Source organism: Dipodomys spectabilis, unplaced genomic scaffold (genome assembly GCF_019054845.1).
Source record: "Dipodomys spectabilis isolate Male_0828 unplaced genomic scaffold, ASM1905484v1 ptg000188l, whole genome shotgun sequence".
NCBI lineage: Eukaryota > Metazoa > Chordata > Mammalia > Rodentia > Heteromyidae > Dipodomys > Dipodomys spectabilis.
Genome location: NW_024870865.1, coordinates 738,324 through 756,795, shown reverse-complemented (window position 1 = coordinate 756,795; position 18,472 = coordinate 738,324). Strand labels below are relative to the sequence as shown.

At 57.5% G+C, this 18,472-nt stretch overlaps 1 protein-coding gene across 1 annotated transcript in view; it reads right to left on the bottom strand.

The window, feature by feature from the left end:
* Positions 1-18,472, bottom strand: part of Camta1 (calmodulin binding transcription activator 1) — a 731,341-nt gene that overhangs the window by 211,112 nt on the left and 501,757 nt on the right. Inside the window, 1 exon segment of the mRNA XM_042695784.1 lies at positions 18,148-18,219. Coding sequence (XP_042551718.1) covers positions 18,148-18,219 — 72 coding nt within the window.

The window sequence follows — 18,472 nt, the reverse complement described above, 5'->3', positions numbered from 1 at the left end:
CTCAGAGGGCTGGCCCCCAGCCAGGTGAGAGAGGAATGGGGAAGAAACCAGCGGTGATCCACCTGCCATGGAATTACAGCCCCTGGCACTCTGAACAAGACCAAAATAGAAAAGTGAAAACAAGCACCCTACCATAAATCCAGGGATTTGCAGTCTTCCCTGGACGGGTTTCTCCCTGAGAAGCCCTGGGAGTAATTCTGTTTGAACAAGATCTAGGAGCTCCAAGCAAAAGGGTGCAGCCTTCCGGGCCAACAAAATCCTGGTTAGAGACCTCCCTGACAGGCATGGGACTGGAGGAAGGCCTCGCCCCACACGCACCTGGTTGGGTCAGTAGAGAGGACGGAGCAGGTCTGTCCCAGCCTGCCAGACCTTCCTCCATCCCAACCCCCATCCTGAACCCCATCTTCCCTGAAAAGAACCAGGAAGGCCACTGGCGACACCAAATAACCCCCCCTTACAGCGACGGAAGACTAGGAAGGAACAATGAGAAAACATGTGTCAGTTCACTTCCGGGACCACACACTGGGTCTTGTGTCTCTCCCAAGGCCCAAGGACACAGGCCTGCAGCAAGGTGGAAATAACTATTAGGACTCCCCATTAGTTATAAGCTCCCCATAGTTATAAGTATATCTCTCCCTCTTCTGCAAGGACCACACTGGGGTCCGGTAAGTCTGACAGGCACTGGAGGCTCATGCCTGTCATACTCAGGAGGCTGAGAGCTGAAGATGGTGGTTCAAAGCCAGCCCGGGCAAGAAAGTCCGTAAGACTCTCATTTCCAAGTTAACCAGCAAAAGTCCGGAAGTGGAGCTGTGGCTCAGGTGGTAGAGTGCTAGCCTTGAGTAAAAGAGCCAAGGAACAGCACCCAGGCCCTGAGTTCAAGCTCTGGGACTGGCACCACAAACAAACAAACAAAAGAACCTGCTGTTTGAGAGGAACTTGTAAAAGGTGGAGTGGGATCTTTCAAGGTCATAGTTGGATGCTCAGTGGAGGTCAGGCCCCTTCCTCCCTGCCAGTGAGCTGATATGTGACTGTCTCTACTCACCCCTGAACTGGTCCCTGACTGGGTGCCCCCGCCCACCTCAGAGCATATGGGAGAGGTCAGCTGACAGCTGACACCTCGGGCAGGTGTTCCCTTTCTGCTGAATTAGTGTGACCGAAGTCTAAACCATGGGGCCTGGCCCGACTCTGTCTCCAGGCTCTCCCTCCCTCCCCAGAGACTCGTGAGTCCCTCTCAGTGGCTCAGGAGACGGTTTCCCATCACATTTCCAGGTGCTATACATTCTGATGAGGCTCCTCAGATCTCCTGCCCAGAACAGGATAAATATTTCTGATCTATAGCAAATGTGTTTTCCTTTAGCTAACATCTTGGCAAGCAAGTACAGTAATCTCTCAGGAAAATCTTGGGCCTGAATAGCAAGCAGATTGCTTTCTTTCTTTCTTCTTTTTTTTTTTTCCCTGAGCAAAAAGAAATTCTGAGTTGCTTTTTTAATGCTGTCTTTTTTTTTTTTTTTGAAACAGCAGATCTGGAGAAAAATCACAGTCCATTAAATTTGCATCCTGTGAAGAGCAAAACCCAGGCGCCCACCTCCCCATTGAAGCCTTCAGAAGTGTGTTTAAAATGTATCCAGGGAGCAGGAGCCCCTAGATCCCTCTGCTTAGCCTATAATGGTGTGTGTGTGTGTGTGTGTGTGTGTGTGAGAGAGAGAGAGAGAGAGAGAGAGAGAGAGAGAGAGAGCGCTGCTGGCATCCCCAGTGAGAAAGGACAAGTATAGGCCAGGCCTGAGTCCCCACCATCTCCAGCAGCACTCCATTCCTCCAAGTAAATAGCACCAGAAAGCCTCCCCCGAGGCTCCATCTCATGGTTCCTCACTTTTCTAAGCCTTCTGTGGTCAGACTTGGGCAGGAAGTGACTCAAGGGGAGGGAAACCTCAAGACAGTGCCCTGGGTCTGCAGAGAGGCAGAGGTCTGGAGTGCCAGGCTCCAGCCCAGGGAGACTCTGCATGTGAGTGACTGACGGAAGGTGAGCTCCGAGAAGGCTCCGGGGTGTGTGGAGGAGCTGCTGTAGGCCAGGAGCGGTGCTCAGCTCTTCCACACGGTGCCCGTCTACATGCATGCATGTGTGTGTGTGTGTGTTCAAGCCCTAATACAGGAGGACATATCTCCAACTCTCTTTTACTGCTGCAGAAAGTTCTACCCATCCCATAGTGCTGCTGAGGGAATTCTGAGAGCCGACGGCAGGTGGACACTGCTCGCCGTTAGTTGGTTAAAGCACCTCTGGGCAGAGTGTACGGGGGCTGCAAAGGCGGGAGCCAGCTCCCCCCAGCCTGGATCCATGTCGCCTCATAACCCCTGAGCGGCCCCACCAGGGTGGGTCAGGCCCGCAGACCTTCCAGCGGCTTCCATCTCTCCCTGGAGTGGGGTGGGGTTGCTCTGCTGCCTGTCAGCCTGAGGGTGAGTCTGTGCCTTCATGGCAGGGGACAGGCCTCCCCAAGAGGATTTACCTAGAACCTTGCTAGCTTTCTTTATGTGCTCTGCAGGGAGGAGACCCCTTAATCAAACCCATCCCATCCTCTTTCGGCCTGTCTTCTCCACCCCTGAACCCCTGTCGGGTCATGCTGGGTAGAATACACCCCCCGCCCCGCAACAGTGGCAACGTGGGCACCAGAGCTGTCAGATTGGAGCCGGGCACAAATGTATGCACAGCACTGGGCTTTGTTTGGTGAGAGCCACCACCAAACGGGCTCTGTGGGACGGGCCCATTAAGACCGCATTTGCCATCACCGAGCGCGTAAACAAACGGGGACCGGCCGCCCATCACCGCCCGGCTTTCCGACAGGAAATGGTATGAGTGACTTCGTTTTTAAACATTATTATCCTCTTGAAAGCAAAAGATAAAGGACGCCTCCAAGCAGCCAAATTGCTTTGGCTCAAAAATCATTTTAAATACCATTTCCTTTAACAAGCCTACTGCCTGGGCAGCGGTTCAACCCTATTCATTTTAACCTTAGTCACTAGGAGAAAAAAAAAAATCGCCGAACTGCTTGTAATTATTCAGCTCTCCCCTTCCTCCCCCTCCCTGATATGTTAACTAATGACCGCAGCAACGTTCTCCGAGTCCCGTTGGACACAGCCGAGCATTGGGGGGTACCCACGGCACACGTGGAGACCATCTCCCTCTGTGTCTGATCTCGGGGCTCGGAGATTCCCAGAAAGCGTGGGGACTGTGGGAGAGCTCATCTGGCTCTTAAGATGCCCAGCTGGGTGGTGGTTCTGAATGGGATGGAGGACCAGAGAACCAGTCTGGGGCCTGGAGCAAAGGTGGAGTGAGCAGGGCAAACTTGCAGCCCAGCCCAGACCCCCACATGGGGCAACAGCTGGAGAATCACAGATTGGGGGGAGGCGGGGGTGTGGAGGGTGCATGCTACAGCTTCCTTTGTGTTCTGGAATGAAGAAAGGGATTGCCATTAGGTTATTTGCCAACAAAAAAGCCTAAGCAAAAGCCAGCACAGGAGAAGTGATGTCCACGGAACTAGGGCCGAGCAGTGCTGGAATGGGGCTGGGTGCAGGGCCTTGTCTTGGCCGGATCAGGGGCTCCAGCCGAGAGGGCATGTGGGCGCCTTGGCTGGCCAAACCGCAGGTCCTAGGCTGCCCTTGCCGTGGAGACTCAGCTCTCCCCGAGGAGGCTGTCAGAGGGAGGGGAAGCTTCAGTGTCCAGAGGCCCTGTCTAAGTTAACCTGCCCCTCCCAGCCCCCGCCCCAGGGGAAACGCCAGGGCCCCAGCACGCCAGCCGCTCTCTGGGTGGAGGGTAGGCTCTGCATGTCCCTGGCAATTCCAGCTTGGCCTCCGTTGAGGGCTAAGTGCTGTTTTCCTGGGCAGAAACACAAGAAGCCGGGGCCTACACAGCAGGGGACACCTGGCATCTGACAGGCCACGGGACAATGCTGTGCTATCAGCCAGGGTGCGCGGGTTGCTTCTCAGAGGGAGAGGTTGCCTGAGCAGGGAGGGTACCACCTACAGGAGGCCTGGAGTCTCCCCTGGGAATCCCGATATCCCAGCATGGGCAATTCCCACCTGGACCCAAGTGTCCCCCCCTGTATTTACTGTCACCCCACTGCCCAGAGGCAGCAGCTGGTGATGTCCAGAGCTTTGTCCCTGACACCTGACCCTCAGACCCCACGGTGCTGCCTACAGAGCAAGGCCCCCAGAAACACACACCAGAAACAAGAGCCCGGGGCCCAGAAGGAGGCCGGTGGCTTTCCCCACTCCACGGGACTGGTGTATACACTCACGATGCACGGGCTCTTTTGGAAGAATTGCCAATCATCAGCCATCGGCGCCCAACAGCTCTTTCCTTTCCTCACAAAGACCCCCCTGAAGGATCTCTTGGCTGTGGATTTATCTGATCCCTTCTGGAACATTCTATGCAGTACACCATCAGCATCCTTGAATCGGGGTGCACAGGCAAATACGAGAGTATGGGACAGCAGTCATTTCCCACTCCCAGGATGTGAGCCTCAGATTAGAACCACCCTGGTTTCCCCATATGCACCGGGGCCACAGGGCTGGGGCTGTAGCTGCAGGAGGCACTGACCTGACATGACCAAGGAGAAGAAAATGGGGTGGGGGTGGCCACAAGGGAGGGGAGAAGAAAGGCAGAAGAAACACCCTAGGACCACGGGCCTTTACACTGCCAGATCCGAGAAGGCTCTGGCTACTTCGGATCCAAATCTTCTTTCTTTTTTTTTTTTCCAGGTGAGGAAACTGAGGCCTAAAGAAAGGGAGGGACCTCCACAAGCTCATATGGAGGGGGGAGGGGAGAATCAAACAAGACACTTCCTGTGTGCCGGAAAACATCTCAGAAACATTGACAGAACAGCCAAAGGTCCTAGAGACTCAGAAACCCACCCAGGGTCAAGGACTGGAGCCAAGGGGAAATGTGTGACGGAACAGTCAGGTGACTCCAAGGGCAGCTCCTAAACCGGACTGCGGCCCCTCGGCAGGCTGCCTGCTCTGGGCCTGTGCCCCAGGATGCATGTGATGGAGGAAGCTGCAAGAATTGGCACTCTCATTGAATAAGTGAACAAATGAATGAATGAATGAATGAATGAGAACAGAGGAGCGGCGGCCCAGAGCCTCTGGGGGAGCATGTTCTGAGCCTTCCATTGCTTGCCTGGTGATTTTATTCCTTACGTCGGGAGCTTTGCAGACAGTGTTTCCAAGCCCCCTTGAGAGTCCTGAGAAACAGCAATTACAGCGGGGTGTCTCCAGGCTGATGCTTTCCTGGGGTCCCTTTGTCCTTTGGACAGGCTCTAACCAGATTGGCAGTGGCCCGACACACAGTTCTGGAAGAGCAGAACAGGGGTGTCACAGGGCCCGGGGGAGGCCCCGTGCCTTGGGCCAGTGTGCCTCTTTGGGAATGTTACGTCTGAACGCCAGTGGTTTGGTTTTGGGGCTGTGCGGAAGGCCAGGGAGAGCGGAGGCTGTCTGGGCGATCGACCTCGCTGCAGGCATGGGCCTCTTCCGGTTTGGGGATGCTCCAGGAATGGTTTCTGATGTCTCTAAAGGGACCTACAGAGCAGGGTCCGAGCTGCTTGTGGCAGGGTCAATAAAGCAAACAACCGTGCAGGAATCAAGGAATCTGGTGCCCAGGGTGGAGGCCTAGTCCAGGCCCTGCTCAGGGCCTGGTTTAAGCCGCTCTCTTCCTGTCCTGTCTTCTCCCAGAGAGGAGGCCCTGAAGGCCTTCACGCGACCCTCTGGCAGCCACCAGGATCAGCTAAGGTAGGTGGTCTGATGGATGCCACACCAGCTCTGGAGGCCTTCCAACCCCGGGCAGAAGGCAGCCAGCCATGTCAGGCCCTGTGTGAGAGGAAGCCGCAACCAGCTTCCTGCTCCTACCCAGCTGATCGAACCCTGTCATCTGGCACAAATCCTCATTCTTTTTCCATCTGCTTGGCCAGGCAAACCTCTGGGTCCCATCCTTTAGAAATGCCCATCGCTGCAAGCCCTTTGCCAAGTGTACAGCTCCCCTAACCCAAGTGACCAGAAGGAGGCAGCAGCCTGCCTGCAGCCTGTAGGCTGCCCGCAGCCGGCCCCAGGCCTGCCCGCATTCACACCCATCCTCCTTAGAGAAGCAGGCAGCTGACCAAGCTGGGGATGGAAGAGCCAGGGAGCAGCAGGGAATCAGCAGAGGGAGGGGTCCGCCTGAACCCAGAAGGAGTGGCGTGTCCTTGCCCTCCAACCTCAGACCCCCGAGCTCTCCGTGAGCACAGGACTCTCCAGAAAGATGGAGCCCACGTGCGGTGCGATAATGTACAGAATTCTCAGAAGAGGCTCAGGGCCATTTTGTCTTGGAAGGGGGAGGCTCTGGGCCTCCTGTCCCCAGAGCGCCTCCTTGCAGAGGGGTCTGAGCTTACGGGCACTGCATGTGGCGTGACAGGCATGCCCACACGTGCATGTTATATGTGCACATATGTTCATAACATGTGTGTATTATACAAGGAGATGTGTATTATGGGTTTGCCAAGGGTGTCTGCGTTTGTATGCACACATGCACCAAAGGCATGCATATATGTACAGCACATGCACACATGTACACGATGTGTATATTCACAGTGTGTATATGTGCATGTGCATGTGTCTCTGTGTGCATATATATGCGTAGTGAACCGATGCATCTATCTATATGCTGTGTGCATGCATGTATCTATGCACTATCCCATGTATGTACACAAATGGCATAGTGCACATAGGCATAAACATGTATTATGCCTGCTCACATGTATATGTGTACAATACAGGCACACACGTGTTATGCATGCATATATGCATGCATGTGATCATGTGTACAGCACAAGTTCATAACATCACAGTATAGACAGATTCACACATGTGCTAGCTATGTGCACACATACGCGGTACACACATGTAGGGTATGTGTGTTATGCACATGTATGCTCACTGTGTGCCCATGTATCCATATATGTACTTGCATGGTGTGTGTATGCCTATGCCGTGGCTATTCTGAGCTTGCATTTAGTGAGCACTGACTACGTTTGCATCAGACACCATGCGAAGTACTCCCATGTGTCACGGTGCTTCCTCCATACTCTGATCATCGCTACTGTGTGTGACATGAAGCTGGACCTCACACAAGCTCTGCAACTTTCCTAAGGAAGGAAGGGACTTAAGAAGGTAGGCTGGGGGTCCCCACAGGGGGTCCTGGGGGACAGGCCTTGGCCTCAGCCCCTGCCCTTGTGAGGGACAGCATCGCCCACCCTTCACCCGCCCTGGGAGGAGAGGCCAGGCTCACCTGGACAGCAGCTCCGAGAGCCAGGTGAAGCCTTGGCCGTGTCACCATGGACTCTGCAAAGGGGGTCTCGGGGTCATCCCCAGCATGGGGGAAAAGGATCTAGAGGGACGGGGGACTATTGCTCTGTGGCTGGGACAAGTCCCTAGGCCTCAGGAAGCTGTTGCAGGAACAGGGGATCAAACCACCTTAGACAGACCGTTTACACTGGCGGAGACTCAAGCCAGAGGCCTTGCCTTCCATTTTCCAACCCCAAAGTCTTATCAGTCACAAACAAGGAGCAGAGAGGCCCAAGCAATCCTGGAAGGATTCCTTGGACTCCTGTCTGTGGTTGGTGGTGGGCGGGTGCTGGGATTCCGCTGGCTTGGGACAGCTGCCCGCTGAAGATGAGTTCTGCCAGCCAATGCAGACCACCTCGGTAGCTGCGAGCTGGCAGCATAGAAACGGGCAACCCCCCAAATTAGGCATTTGTGGTGGCTTTCTCCAGGAGATCCACCAATCAGGCTGCTGCTTGGGGGCACGAAAACCTGGCTGTCTCTCCATCCGCTCTGGCCACCCAGGGACAGGCACCCACCTGCTCCTGAAAGAGGTGGCCGCCCTCCAGAGCGGTACGGGCATCCCCACATCATCCCTGCAGCTGGGGACGCGCTCGGCGTCTGGCAGCAGAACGGTCTTCTATCTAATTAAGCCCGACTTGGTGTACTGTGGCAAGCGTGCGCTCTCTGATCGGACACGGAGGGCCGGCGGCAGAGCTGCACGCCAGCGCCATCTGAAGCCAGCCGGGAACGGCAAAGACGCCTTCCCAGCCTCCATGCAAAGGGGCCGCCCAGAAAGAGGCCTGGCCCCCTGGCCCCAGGAAGCAAGCGTTCAAGCCCAGCTCCTGCTGGCTCACTGGGCACCCCAGTGAGTGATGGCTCGGGGCTGGACAGCTGGTGCCTGAGGTCCTGCTGGTACTGTCAACAGCACAGAAACTTCTGGAACCATGAAGGGCCACCTGCCTGGCTTGGTGCCGGGGAAGGCGTAGTTGAAGGGAATGGCTGTGATTTTGTTCTGTCACGAAGGCACCCCATTCCATGCATCAGGGGGCGGTGGGGAAATGCTGCCTAGCTTGAGGCCCAGCCTGGCACAAGGGGAGGGGTTGGGGCTCGCCTTGTCTAGCTGGGAGGGTGGGCGGGGCTTCCCTGGTACCCAGGAGCGGTAGGCTGCACAGAGACGGCAGTGGGGGGGGGGGGGGTCACCAGGCTGACAGTCCAAGGGGATTGCTGGCAGAATTTCAGAATCCTGGCTTTTTCAGAAAGAGCCGGGCTGCTCTGGGGACAGCCCTAAGATTAGCCGAGCAGGTGCGTGGTGAACCAGCACCCAGGCGCGGCCCACAGCTTCAGCTGTGAATTCTGGCCGCAGAGTCTGGCAGGGCCGACTGTAGCATTCTGGTGGGAGGTGAAGAGGGCCAGGCCGGGGGCCTGGGCCCAGCGGGCCCGGCTGGGGCCAGCGGCCTAGGTGATGGCGACAGAACCATCCGGACAGCAGCAGCCTTGGTTGTGACCCAAGCGGTTGCCTGTGTCTGATCCCGGGCAAAGCGCTCTGAAAGTCTCCGCGAATCCTTCCCGCCGCAAGCCCCATTTTGTGGGTGAAGAAACCGAGCCCCAGTTTGGGGGGCACTTGCCCAAGTGTCCCAGCTCCACGTGAGCTCCGCTGCTGGCCTGGGTGATGGCCCAGCCTTTGTAGCCACATCAAACGTCAACACACTGGCTGTTCACACGGAAGTGGGAAACTCGATGTGACAGTGGGGGGGGGGGGGAATAGGGGGCGATGGAGGGATGGCTCTGATCAAGATACACTGTACACATAAATGGGCGTGTGACACGGCCGTCCCCTTGTACAACCATTTATAGATGAAAAAATAACTTCTGTGTTTTTTTTTTAAAGAAAATTTGTGAGGAAAAAGAAAGCCTTCTGGGGCCTCCCTGACGCAGAGGCCCTGCCAGCTTGGGGGAGGCCTGGAGACCCCTTCCCCCACGGGTGGAACCCAGGGCTGGAGCTCGGGGCTGTGTGGGCCTTGGCACTGCCCGCCCTGGGCGAGCTGCGGCTGGTCTGGGACACTGTGAGCATGGCCCGCAGGTGGCTGGGTTTCATCTCTGGCTTGTCCAGACCCAAAGTGAATGGCCATGTCTGAGGCCCACCAGCCTGCATCTAACTGAGTGAGCAGTGGTGAGAGGCAAGGCTAGACTTGGCAGGACTTCCCGGGAGGGAAGGTGGGAGGAGTCACGCTCCTGTGCCCTTGTGAACACCTGTGCGTACATACCCATGCACACCAACACATACCTGCATCCTGAGCGTTCCTAACGGGCACACCCACGCACACCTACATATGCTTGTGCACACCTGCACACACCTGTGCATACCAGTGCATGCACGCAAGTGCACACACACACACGTACTTGTGGACATCTGAGTACATGTCTCCACTGAAAACCACTTGCCAGGAGCCTGGATCGCACCGCAGGTGTCTCACCTGCATGCTGACAGCCACCAAGACAGAGGCAGGGATGATGTCACCAGGCCATGATGAGGATCGCCCTGCATGGCTGGGGTCTCTAACGTGCCGGCACAGCCCCTGTCACCAGCTGGGGCACAGCTGGAGGCCTGGAGGAGCTGCTGATGTTCGGGCACCGCGCCGGCCACCCAGCGCCTCTCTGTTCCATTTCGCTGTATCAAATTACATCTGAATTTCATTCTTGGCCTTTTGAGTTCCTTCAGAGGCAACACAGAAAGTGTTTCCTCCAGGCAAACTTTTGTCTTTGTCTTTAGAAGGCGCGGTTACCCCTTTGCTCCAAAGAAGATTAGGGTATTAATGACAGAACGCGTCGGCTGGATTACACGAGATGGATAATTAAACAAAAGACCCACATTAGAAGCCAACTAGAAGGGAAACGAAGCTGCTTTCTGGATCCTTCTCATCTCCGAAGCGTGCTCTATGAAGGGGACCAGGAATTATTTGGCTTGATAGATAAAGATAGCAACCAAATCCGATGGCCCTTTGTTTTGCCTTGATATTAGAAGCAATTGCTTGCCCAGGCTGACACCCCACCATGGGGCACGGGCCCCGCACAGACCCAGACCAAAGGATTAAGCGTCTGACAAATCTGGGTAATAAGACTAATTAATAATTCGCATCTCCCAGGAACTGCAGCTCAGGCAGCTTCCGGCTTCCAAGCCTGGCAGCCCGGCCTGGGTGGCCAGGCCCGCTCAGGGCTGAGACACAAAGGAGGGTTTAGAGACCACAGCAGGCTGAGGAGCCCTGGAGGCCCAGGGTGCTGGGGAGGCGGGAGATAAATTGGCAGAAGGCAGAGGCTGATCTCACGCTGCCTCTAAGTCCTGCCTAAGGCTTTGGAACAAACGACGCCGTGGAGTTTGAGTTGCATTTTGCTGTTGGGGGTGTAACCCCATATCTGACCTCAGTTTGTCCTTCAAATGACCTGATTTCCCCCCCTCGCCCCCCCCAAAAGGAAGAACATTCAAAGAAGTTAATTTACCAGGCCAGAGTACCTCTGCTAGCTGAACTGGAACCATGCTTCTCGCAACCGAGAGCCAGGAGGGAGACTGCACCCCTTCCCCCAGCCCCGCCACTCCTAGGCTCAGTACCCTCCCTGTCCACTAGGTGGAAGCAGAGGGTCCTTTTGCCCCAAAGGGGCCGCCAGATTGGCCCCCAGCAATATCCAACTAGGTTGAAGGTCAGGCCTCAGGCACCTGAGCACAGGAGACCCTCCCCAAACATTTCCCCGGGCCCCCAATACACAAGGGGCTCTGCTGAAAATGCCAACCAAACATCCCGCATCCCCTCATGCGTAGAGCAAGGTCAAGCAAAGGATTGGCGCGAGGGAATCTTCTGGAAAATTCCCAGTGCTGCTCCTCATGGAGGATAATAGCCATTTTGGGGGATGCCTGCCATATTTCCTGGAGGCTTTAGGTGGGTACGGCGGTGGCCTTGGCATCGTAAATTGCAACCAAGCAAAGATGTCTGCGGAGGAAATACTACCCGTGATGTGGACCAGCCTTGGCAGGGGTGCCGCAATCTTAATGGAATGGAGCGCATTGTTCTTTTTTCTTTTCTTTTCTTTTTTTGCATAGCACCATAAATCCCTGGTGTCTGCCTTATCTCCTCATCACGTTATTCAAGGGGCATTAAATGGAGAAAGATGGGGGTGCAGCTAGTTAGGATACAGCCGGAACAAGAAGGCAGCGGGAGAATTATCTGTCAGAGACCACCATTTGTCCCCCAACTGTCTTCTTCCCCAGCTGTGGAGGGGGCGGGGAGCTTTGCCAAGTGCCAGTGGCCATCCTGTGCCCTGGCCCACGGGGCTTGGGTTTAGTGACTAGGGGTACCAGCTACTTACTTAGTAGTCTCTTCTATCTGGAGCACCCCCTTTTCCCCCAAGCCCTTCCCGAGCCTACCCCTGCACGCCCCTCCCCCCTTGCAGTGAGCATGCTCTCCTGGAGCCCTGCCCTCTTACCCACAACCCCCAGCTCTTCCTGCAGTACCAGGCCTTTCTCTCTCCAGGGTGACAGGTGTTTGGTGAAGGTGGTGCCTTGGGTCCAGGCCAGCTTCCCCCTGGGGATGGAGGGCTGTGATGGCTGCCCCAGCTCCGTCCTAAGCGCTCCCAGCCTATTTCTACCCAGTGACAAAACGACAAAGCAGAGGCCTCACGGGGCCGCAAAGCACGGTGAAGCCGGCGGCCAAGGCTGACGCTGCTAACCGTCACTGATGACGTGACAACAATGGCGGTGGTGCGGGTGGTCACCACGGCGCTCAAAGCAGCTCGCTGGTTTCTTGTTTCCAGAGGCGGTCTTGCTGTATCGCCTACCCTGGCTGGGGACTCCTGGGCTCAGGAGATCCTCTGGCCTCAGCCTCCAGAATGCTAGGACTACACGCACACACCAAGGCATCTGGCTGGCTCGATGGAGCAGCTCTGAGCCTGCACCTCTGCTCTGGTCCCCTTTCCACGCTGCCTGAGAACTCATCATGCAGCCTGGCTTCAGGTGCCACCTACTAGGCATCTAAGTCTAGGAACAGAGAGGACTTTGATGCTAGGGCTGGCCCTCCCTGGCCTGCCCGGGGCCTTGCGCCTCTGATGCCCAGGGCTGACGCACTCCTGTCCCTGTGATACCCCCAGGGTCTTGCTGAGACCCAAGCACTCTGCGCAGTACTCACAGTCAGCTTGGGTGTGGTAGGGACACAGGGGACCAGAAGCACCAAGTTGTGGCCAAGGACTGTCAAACCTTTGTGCTTCTTTGTGCCAACCAAGAGATTGTTACCCTAGTTCTGCGTCCCTCTCACTCCACAGCTGTATCTGAGGGGTCAGCCACTGCGGCCTGTGGGACACTGGGAAGATTCTCCTCCTCCTGTGCCCTCCTGTCCTAGCTGCGGGGACCAGAAATCACTGGACTATGTCATGCTAAAGTATTTTGTGCACTTTGGGGAAGGCTTGCTGGGCACGCGGATGCTCCCTCTGACCTCTTCCTGCCTAGAGCACAGCAAAGTAGCCTGTCCCCAGGGCTCAGGGACAGGGTCCCAGGGGGGGGCCTCTATTCCAGACTGACTGGGGTAAGCAGCAGAGGGCACTGTGCTCCCAAAAGAGCTGGATGAGTCTTCACATCTGTCATCTTGGCTGAGAATGGTCCCAGAAGACAGAAGCCCCTCCCCCGCCGGCTTCCCTCCCCTCCCCCCCCTTGGGCAGTCCAGCCGGGACAGCCCCCTCCCTGATACAATGGCCTCGCTCAGGGAGGGGCAGTCTCCACATATTTTACCCTCACTGTGGGAGCTAAAGGGGGATGGGATGGGGGGTGGGTGTCAGGAATGTTCTCTGGGATGTCAGGCAGTCAGCCTAGCCTGGCCGGGTGTCGATGGTGCCCAGCTAGGATTTACTGAGTAAACTCGCGCCTTGTGCCAGGAGCTGCGTTACAATGCTGCGTGCATGAACCTCCACCGCCGCCGCTGCAGCCCTGTGCTGCCCGGGCTACTGCTTCCCTGTGGTCCTGATGCCCAATGAGCTCAAAGAAAACCCACAAACCCGTCTGAGGTCACAGAAGCTACCAGAGGTTCTGTGGGGGACTGCAGGCCTGCCAGTTGGGGCCTATGTGTGGCCCATGGGCCTTGTGCCCTTACAATGTGCTCTGGTTTTGGCCTTGTGGTGCCTGTGGTGGGAAGCAATGGTACCTGACCTGGTTTGGATCAGAAATGACCCCTGAAGGCCTTGGTTAAAGACTGGGTCCCTGACTCCTGGTGCTGTTGATAGGGGGTAGAGGCCATAGGAGGAAGTGAGGTCACTGGGACCCGCCCTTGGAGTGGATAAGGGAAGTCCCGCCCCTCAGTCTCTGCTTCCCCGCCTCTCTGAGGTGAGCAGGCTTGCCCTGTCTCTGTGCTCCCGCCATGATATGCTGAGCCGCCACAGGCCCAAAGTGACGGAGCTGCCATCTCTGACACGGAGCTAAAACCAGTCTTTCCTCCTGACGAGACGAGTGTCTCCGGTACTCTGTGAGGGACAGGAGGCCGCCTACCACAGCACCCCTGCACCTGCCGTTTCTAGCAGAGCTCACCGACAGCAGGAAGTGGGAAGTGAAGGCCCAGCTGTCCCCAGCTTTCTGGCTGGTTTTATGACCCAGGACCAAGTGTTCACCCCTCCACCCTCTCCCAAGTGCCTCATCTACATAGAGGAATGATGGCGGCACCGCATAAAGAGACAGAGAACACTGCTGTGGGTCACCTCGGAGTCTCTCCCCCACCCCCTACTATCCTCTACTGGCCGGGTGACTGGAACTTGTCTCTGGTGACATGGAGAACCTGGTGCTTCACTTCTCGGCCAGGAGGTGGTGCTCAGCTGTGGCCAGAGCTGCTACTGCTCAGGTGCACTGGGCAGGATTAAAACCCAGTCCTCAGACTCCAAATCCAGTGCTCCTCTCATTAGCCAAATGTCTTAGATCTTGAAATTCAAATGTCTGCCATGCTCCTGTGAATTGGAGTCTCCCTTACCCTGCACTGAGGTCTCCACTGAGTCCCAGGCCTGGCAATTTTCCCACAAGCCTCTGTGCATGCTGCTGAGCTGGGCTGAGCTGGGCAGGAGTCCTCTGGCCTCGGCACCAGCAGGCTGGAACCAGCAGCCAAGCAGCCCAGACGGCAGCCACAGCAAATACATGGGAACACCCCCTGCCTCACTCGTGCAGAAAACATTCATTAAGCATTTTAGAGGACAAGGGCAGAGAGGAAAAAACATTCATTAGAAGCAGAGATGGTTTCCAAATAAGCCTTGCAGACTACGCGGGAAGGGTGGCCTGAAATGAGAGGCCGTCAGGGGGTGCGGGAGGCTCCCCTGGGGGCGGACAGGCAGGGCAGGGAGCCTGCGCCCTGATGCCCACTCCCCCGACCGGAGCCCGGCAGAGCTCAGGCAGAGGCCCCGGCAGTGAGGCCCCGTCAGGTGGAGGAGGAGAGGCCTGAGGAGCGTGGAGGCCACACGCTGCCCTGCCCTGCCCATCACCGCCACTCACGTGACCCCAGGCCTGGCTCTGCTCTCTGGGCCACACCAACCCATCTCTAAGAAGACTGGCAGAGTCTAGGGGCCCTGCTGGTGTGGTAGAGCCTCCGGTGAGGCTGACGACGGAACCAAGACAATGGGGGGCGGGTGGTACCGGCAGTGGTGGCTTTTTTCAGGGCTCTGGAGCCGGCGAGGGGCTGTCATTGCTGAGCCCACTGCAGGCTCAGGGCCTGAGCAGCTGGAGAAGTGATCCAGGCTCAGCCCTCCGAGCCCAAAGCGGCCTGTGACCTAAAGTGCTGTCCTGAGCAGGGGCGGTCCGCTCCTGCTGCCTCTGAACTGTCTCTGGCACGTTTGGTCCCCACAGTCTCAGCCCTGACCCAAGCGGCCTAAGCAGTCCTCAGTACCCTACATTCTAGGGGCTGCTGGCTCACATCCTTACAGGGTATTTATTAATACTGAAGAGAGAAGGGGGAGAAAATGACACACACAGAGGGACAGACAGACCCAGAGGCAGACAGAGAGGCAGGATCCTCCTCCCCCCCCCCCCGCCCCCCCACACACCTGGGAAAAACCTCACTTGGCTGGGATACCAAGGGTCCCATGGCTCTGTCCACACCCTCCCGCGTCCCAGCATCCTGTCCGCAGTCTACATGGCCTTGTCACTCACTCCCTTGCTCAGGGGACTCTGCCGAAGCAGAGCCACAACCTTCTCAGAGGTTCATCTGTTCTGCCACGCTGAGGCTCTGTGCGGGACGCCGGGGTAAACAGAGGCAGAGAGGACAGCCCAGGCCCCTGTGGGGAGGAGCCACTGCCTTGCCAAGTCACCTTGGGCTGGCCGCTGCCGGTGGAATCCCGGGTCGTGGGGCCGAAGTGAACTCCATGCTGGCGGGCAGGAGCTGGTGCTGAGTGGCTCTGTGGTGGCTGCTTGGGCTGCCTTTCCCCAAATCTTCTCCTTTCTAGAAAAAGCTTTGTCCCCGCCCAGCTGCCGGGCGATGGTGGGCTGTGTAGGGCATGGTCGGTCCAGGCCCCAACCTGGCCCTCTCCACCGTGATGTCTGTTTTTCAGTCCTCCCTGAGAGACTGTCCTGCCTCTTTGTGTTCAGCAGCCCTTTTTCCCTGGTAATTGATTGATATCAGAGACAAACTTGCGCCAATTTCCATCTGGGCTAGCATCTCATAGCTTCTTTCCTGCTTAAGATCAGAGAAATTAAACCTGACCACACCGTCATTATCCTGGTGTTGTAATTAGCACCAGAACAAATTGCCCTGAGCGGCACCGGCTGCCGCCGCTGAGCGTCTGGCCCGAGCAGGACGTGCGTTGCGCTAATTGCTTTGGCCGGAAGCTCCTTAACCTCCCGTTGCCTGGCCAGGCTGGAGGGGTGGCGCGCCCCGCACCTGTGCACGCTCCTTCCCTATCACCCGAACACAGAAGAGGAGCGGGAGCGTTGCTGAAGGGCATGATGGAGACCGAGAGGAGGGATGGCTCCCTGGGACCTGGGGACAGGAAAATGAGGAGGTCCCAGGCCGGCCATCAAAACCCTGGTTTGGTGATCTTTGGGGAGACTGAGGCTCTGCTAGCTGGAAGATGAGGAGCCTGGTGCAGGTGGATCGCACCCCGAGTGTGCCGGTGGTCAGGTCTCGGGGGAGCAGGCTGGGGGGTGGGGAGCGCACGTCTCCTCCACACCCGCCCCAGTGTGTGGGAACCCAGCGGAAAGCAGTTATGGCGTAATGAGCTCGGTCCTCACCCGGCAAAGCAAATGTAGTGAAATTAAAAAAGCCAGGAGACCGTGATGGAAGCGGGTGGGGGTGGGGCGCAGGGTGGCCTGGGGGAGGGGCGGTGCCCGCAGACCAGGGGTGGGGGTGGGGTTCTGGCAGGAAGCTGGGGGTTTCCCGGCCAGGCCAAGGCAGAGCTGGCTTGGCCAAAGACGTATTCTGGCCAGAAAGGAAAAACGCCAAAGCCGGAGCCGGAATCTCCATGGGCCGCAGCCCGCATGGGAGAAACGGTGCTTCCGGAAGCTAGACTTGGAAAGTGGAGATGTGAGGCGGGGTTCACGACCCACTCCTGCACTGGCAGTGAGAAAAGCCCCTCCCTGGGGGGAGAGCACCTGCAGGACCGCCCACAGCAGCACCCCGATCTGGTCACCCCTCCCCAAGATGAAGGTCGGAGTGATCGGAGAACCAGGCTTCCCCGCCCAGCCCCCGAGGGAGACAGGGCCAGGGCTGCAGGGCCCGGGACACGGTGGCCACGGCGGCCACGGCGTCTGTCCCTTTACAAACCAGCACATCCTCAGACTGTCTCACTAATGAACCCATCGCGTGCACGATGCACCCTGGGCGCGGAGGGAGGGAGAGCAGGCTGCCTGGGGGGACTGGTGGGGGACGCTGGGCTGGAACCTGGGCCTCCCCACGCAGATCGCCCTGGGCTGTGGCACACCTCCCAGGCCTCTGTCCTCTCGGTGCTTCATGCTTCGGGGCTGGATAGGCTGCCCACACCACCAGAGCCCAGGGGAACACAGAGAGCAGGACCTCGGGAGAGAGGCCGCAGCAGAGATGGAGGCCTGGAGGGCGAGGTGCCAGGCTCCGGGGGATGGACGCCCGGAGGAGCAGGGGTCATGCATGCAAAGGGAGCCAGTCCATCCTTGCCACCGGGTGAAGGCCTGAGCCTTCCTTCCCATAAGGCAAGAGCAACCCCGACAAGCAAGAGCCCGCTGGGCTCCACACAAAGTCTCTCCAGTCTCTACATAGTTCCACACAAGCACCATAGCCGGAGGCCGGCTGGGGGCGCTGCCAACGCACTCCACAGGCAGACATGGCCAGCTGATCACAGAGCACCTTCCCATGGAGCCAGTGGCTCCTCCTCCCCAGCTGTCAGCCCATTTAGTCCATCCACAATCCATCCATCCATCTATCCATCCATCCATCCATCATGCCTCTGGAAGCCTGCTTCCCACACATGCTTTGTGACCAACCCACAGAGCGAACAGACGTGTGGCTTTCAGCCCAGATGCATTTCACAGTCGGAGACGGGAGGCTGAGCCTTGTTCCTTGTCCACCTCAGAAGGAAACGGAGGCACCCGGGAGCCTCCTTACACCAGCTCTCTCCCCTTCCTCGCTCCTGACAATCAGGCCAAGCCAAGTAGCTGGCCTCAGCACACATACACACACACACACACAGCCCAAGCCGAGAAGGACTCACCAAGGCGGCCAGCCCACAGCCACGCCACACACCAGAGTCCCGCGTCCCCTCGATGCCCTCCACAGGCCCTTCTCGGGCACTGACCTGTGACGCAAGAAGAGCGCAGTCCCAGCCACCTACCTGAAGGAGCCAGTAGCACCTCCGGTGGAAGGTGGGGATGATGGAGGAATGGACATAGCAGCCGTACAAGCACTAGGGAGAGAGGAAAAACGAGAATTCAGTTGGAAAGAGGGAAGGAGAGAGGGAGACAGGCAGCAGAGAAGGAGCGAGGAGGCCACACCGCCTGCAGCAGACCCGGCGGAGACCGAGGCGCGCATTGCCTGGCTCCCGCGTGAAGGCTTGCTGCAGGGACAGTATCCGAGGAGCACGAGGGATATGACAGCTGGGTCACACGGGAAGGGCAGCTGGAGGTTTCCCCTTTGGGGACCTGGAGGTATCCAAGCGT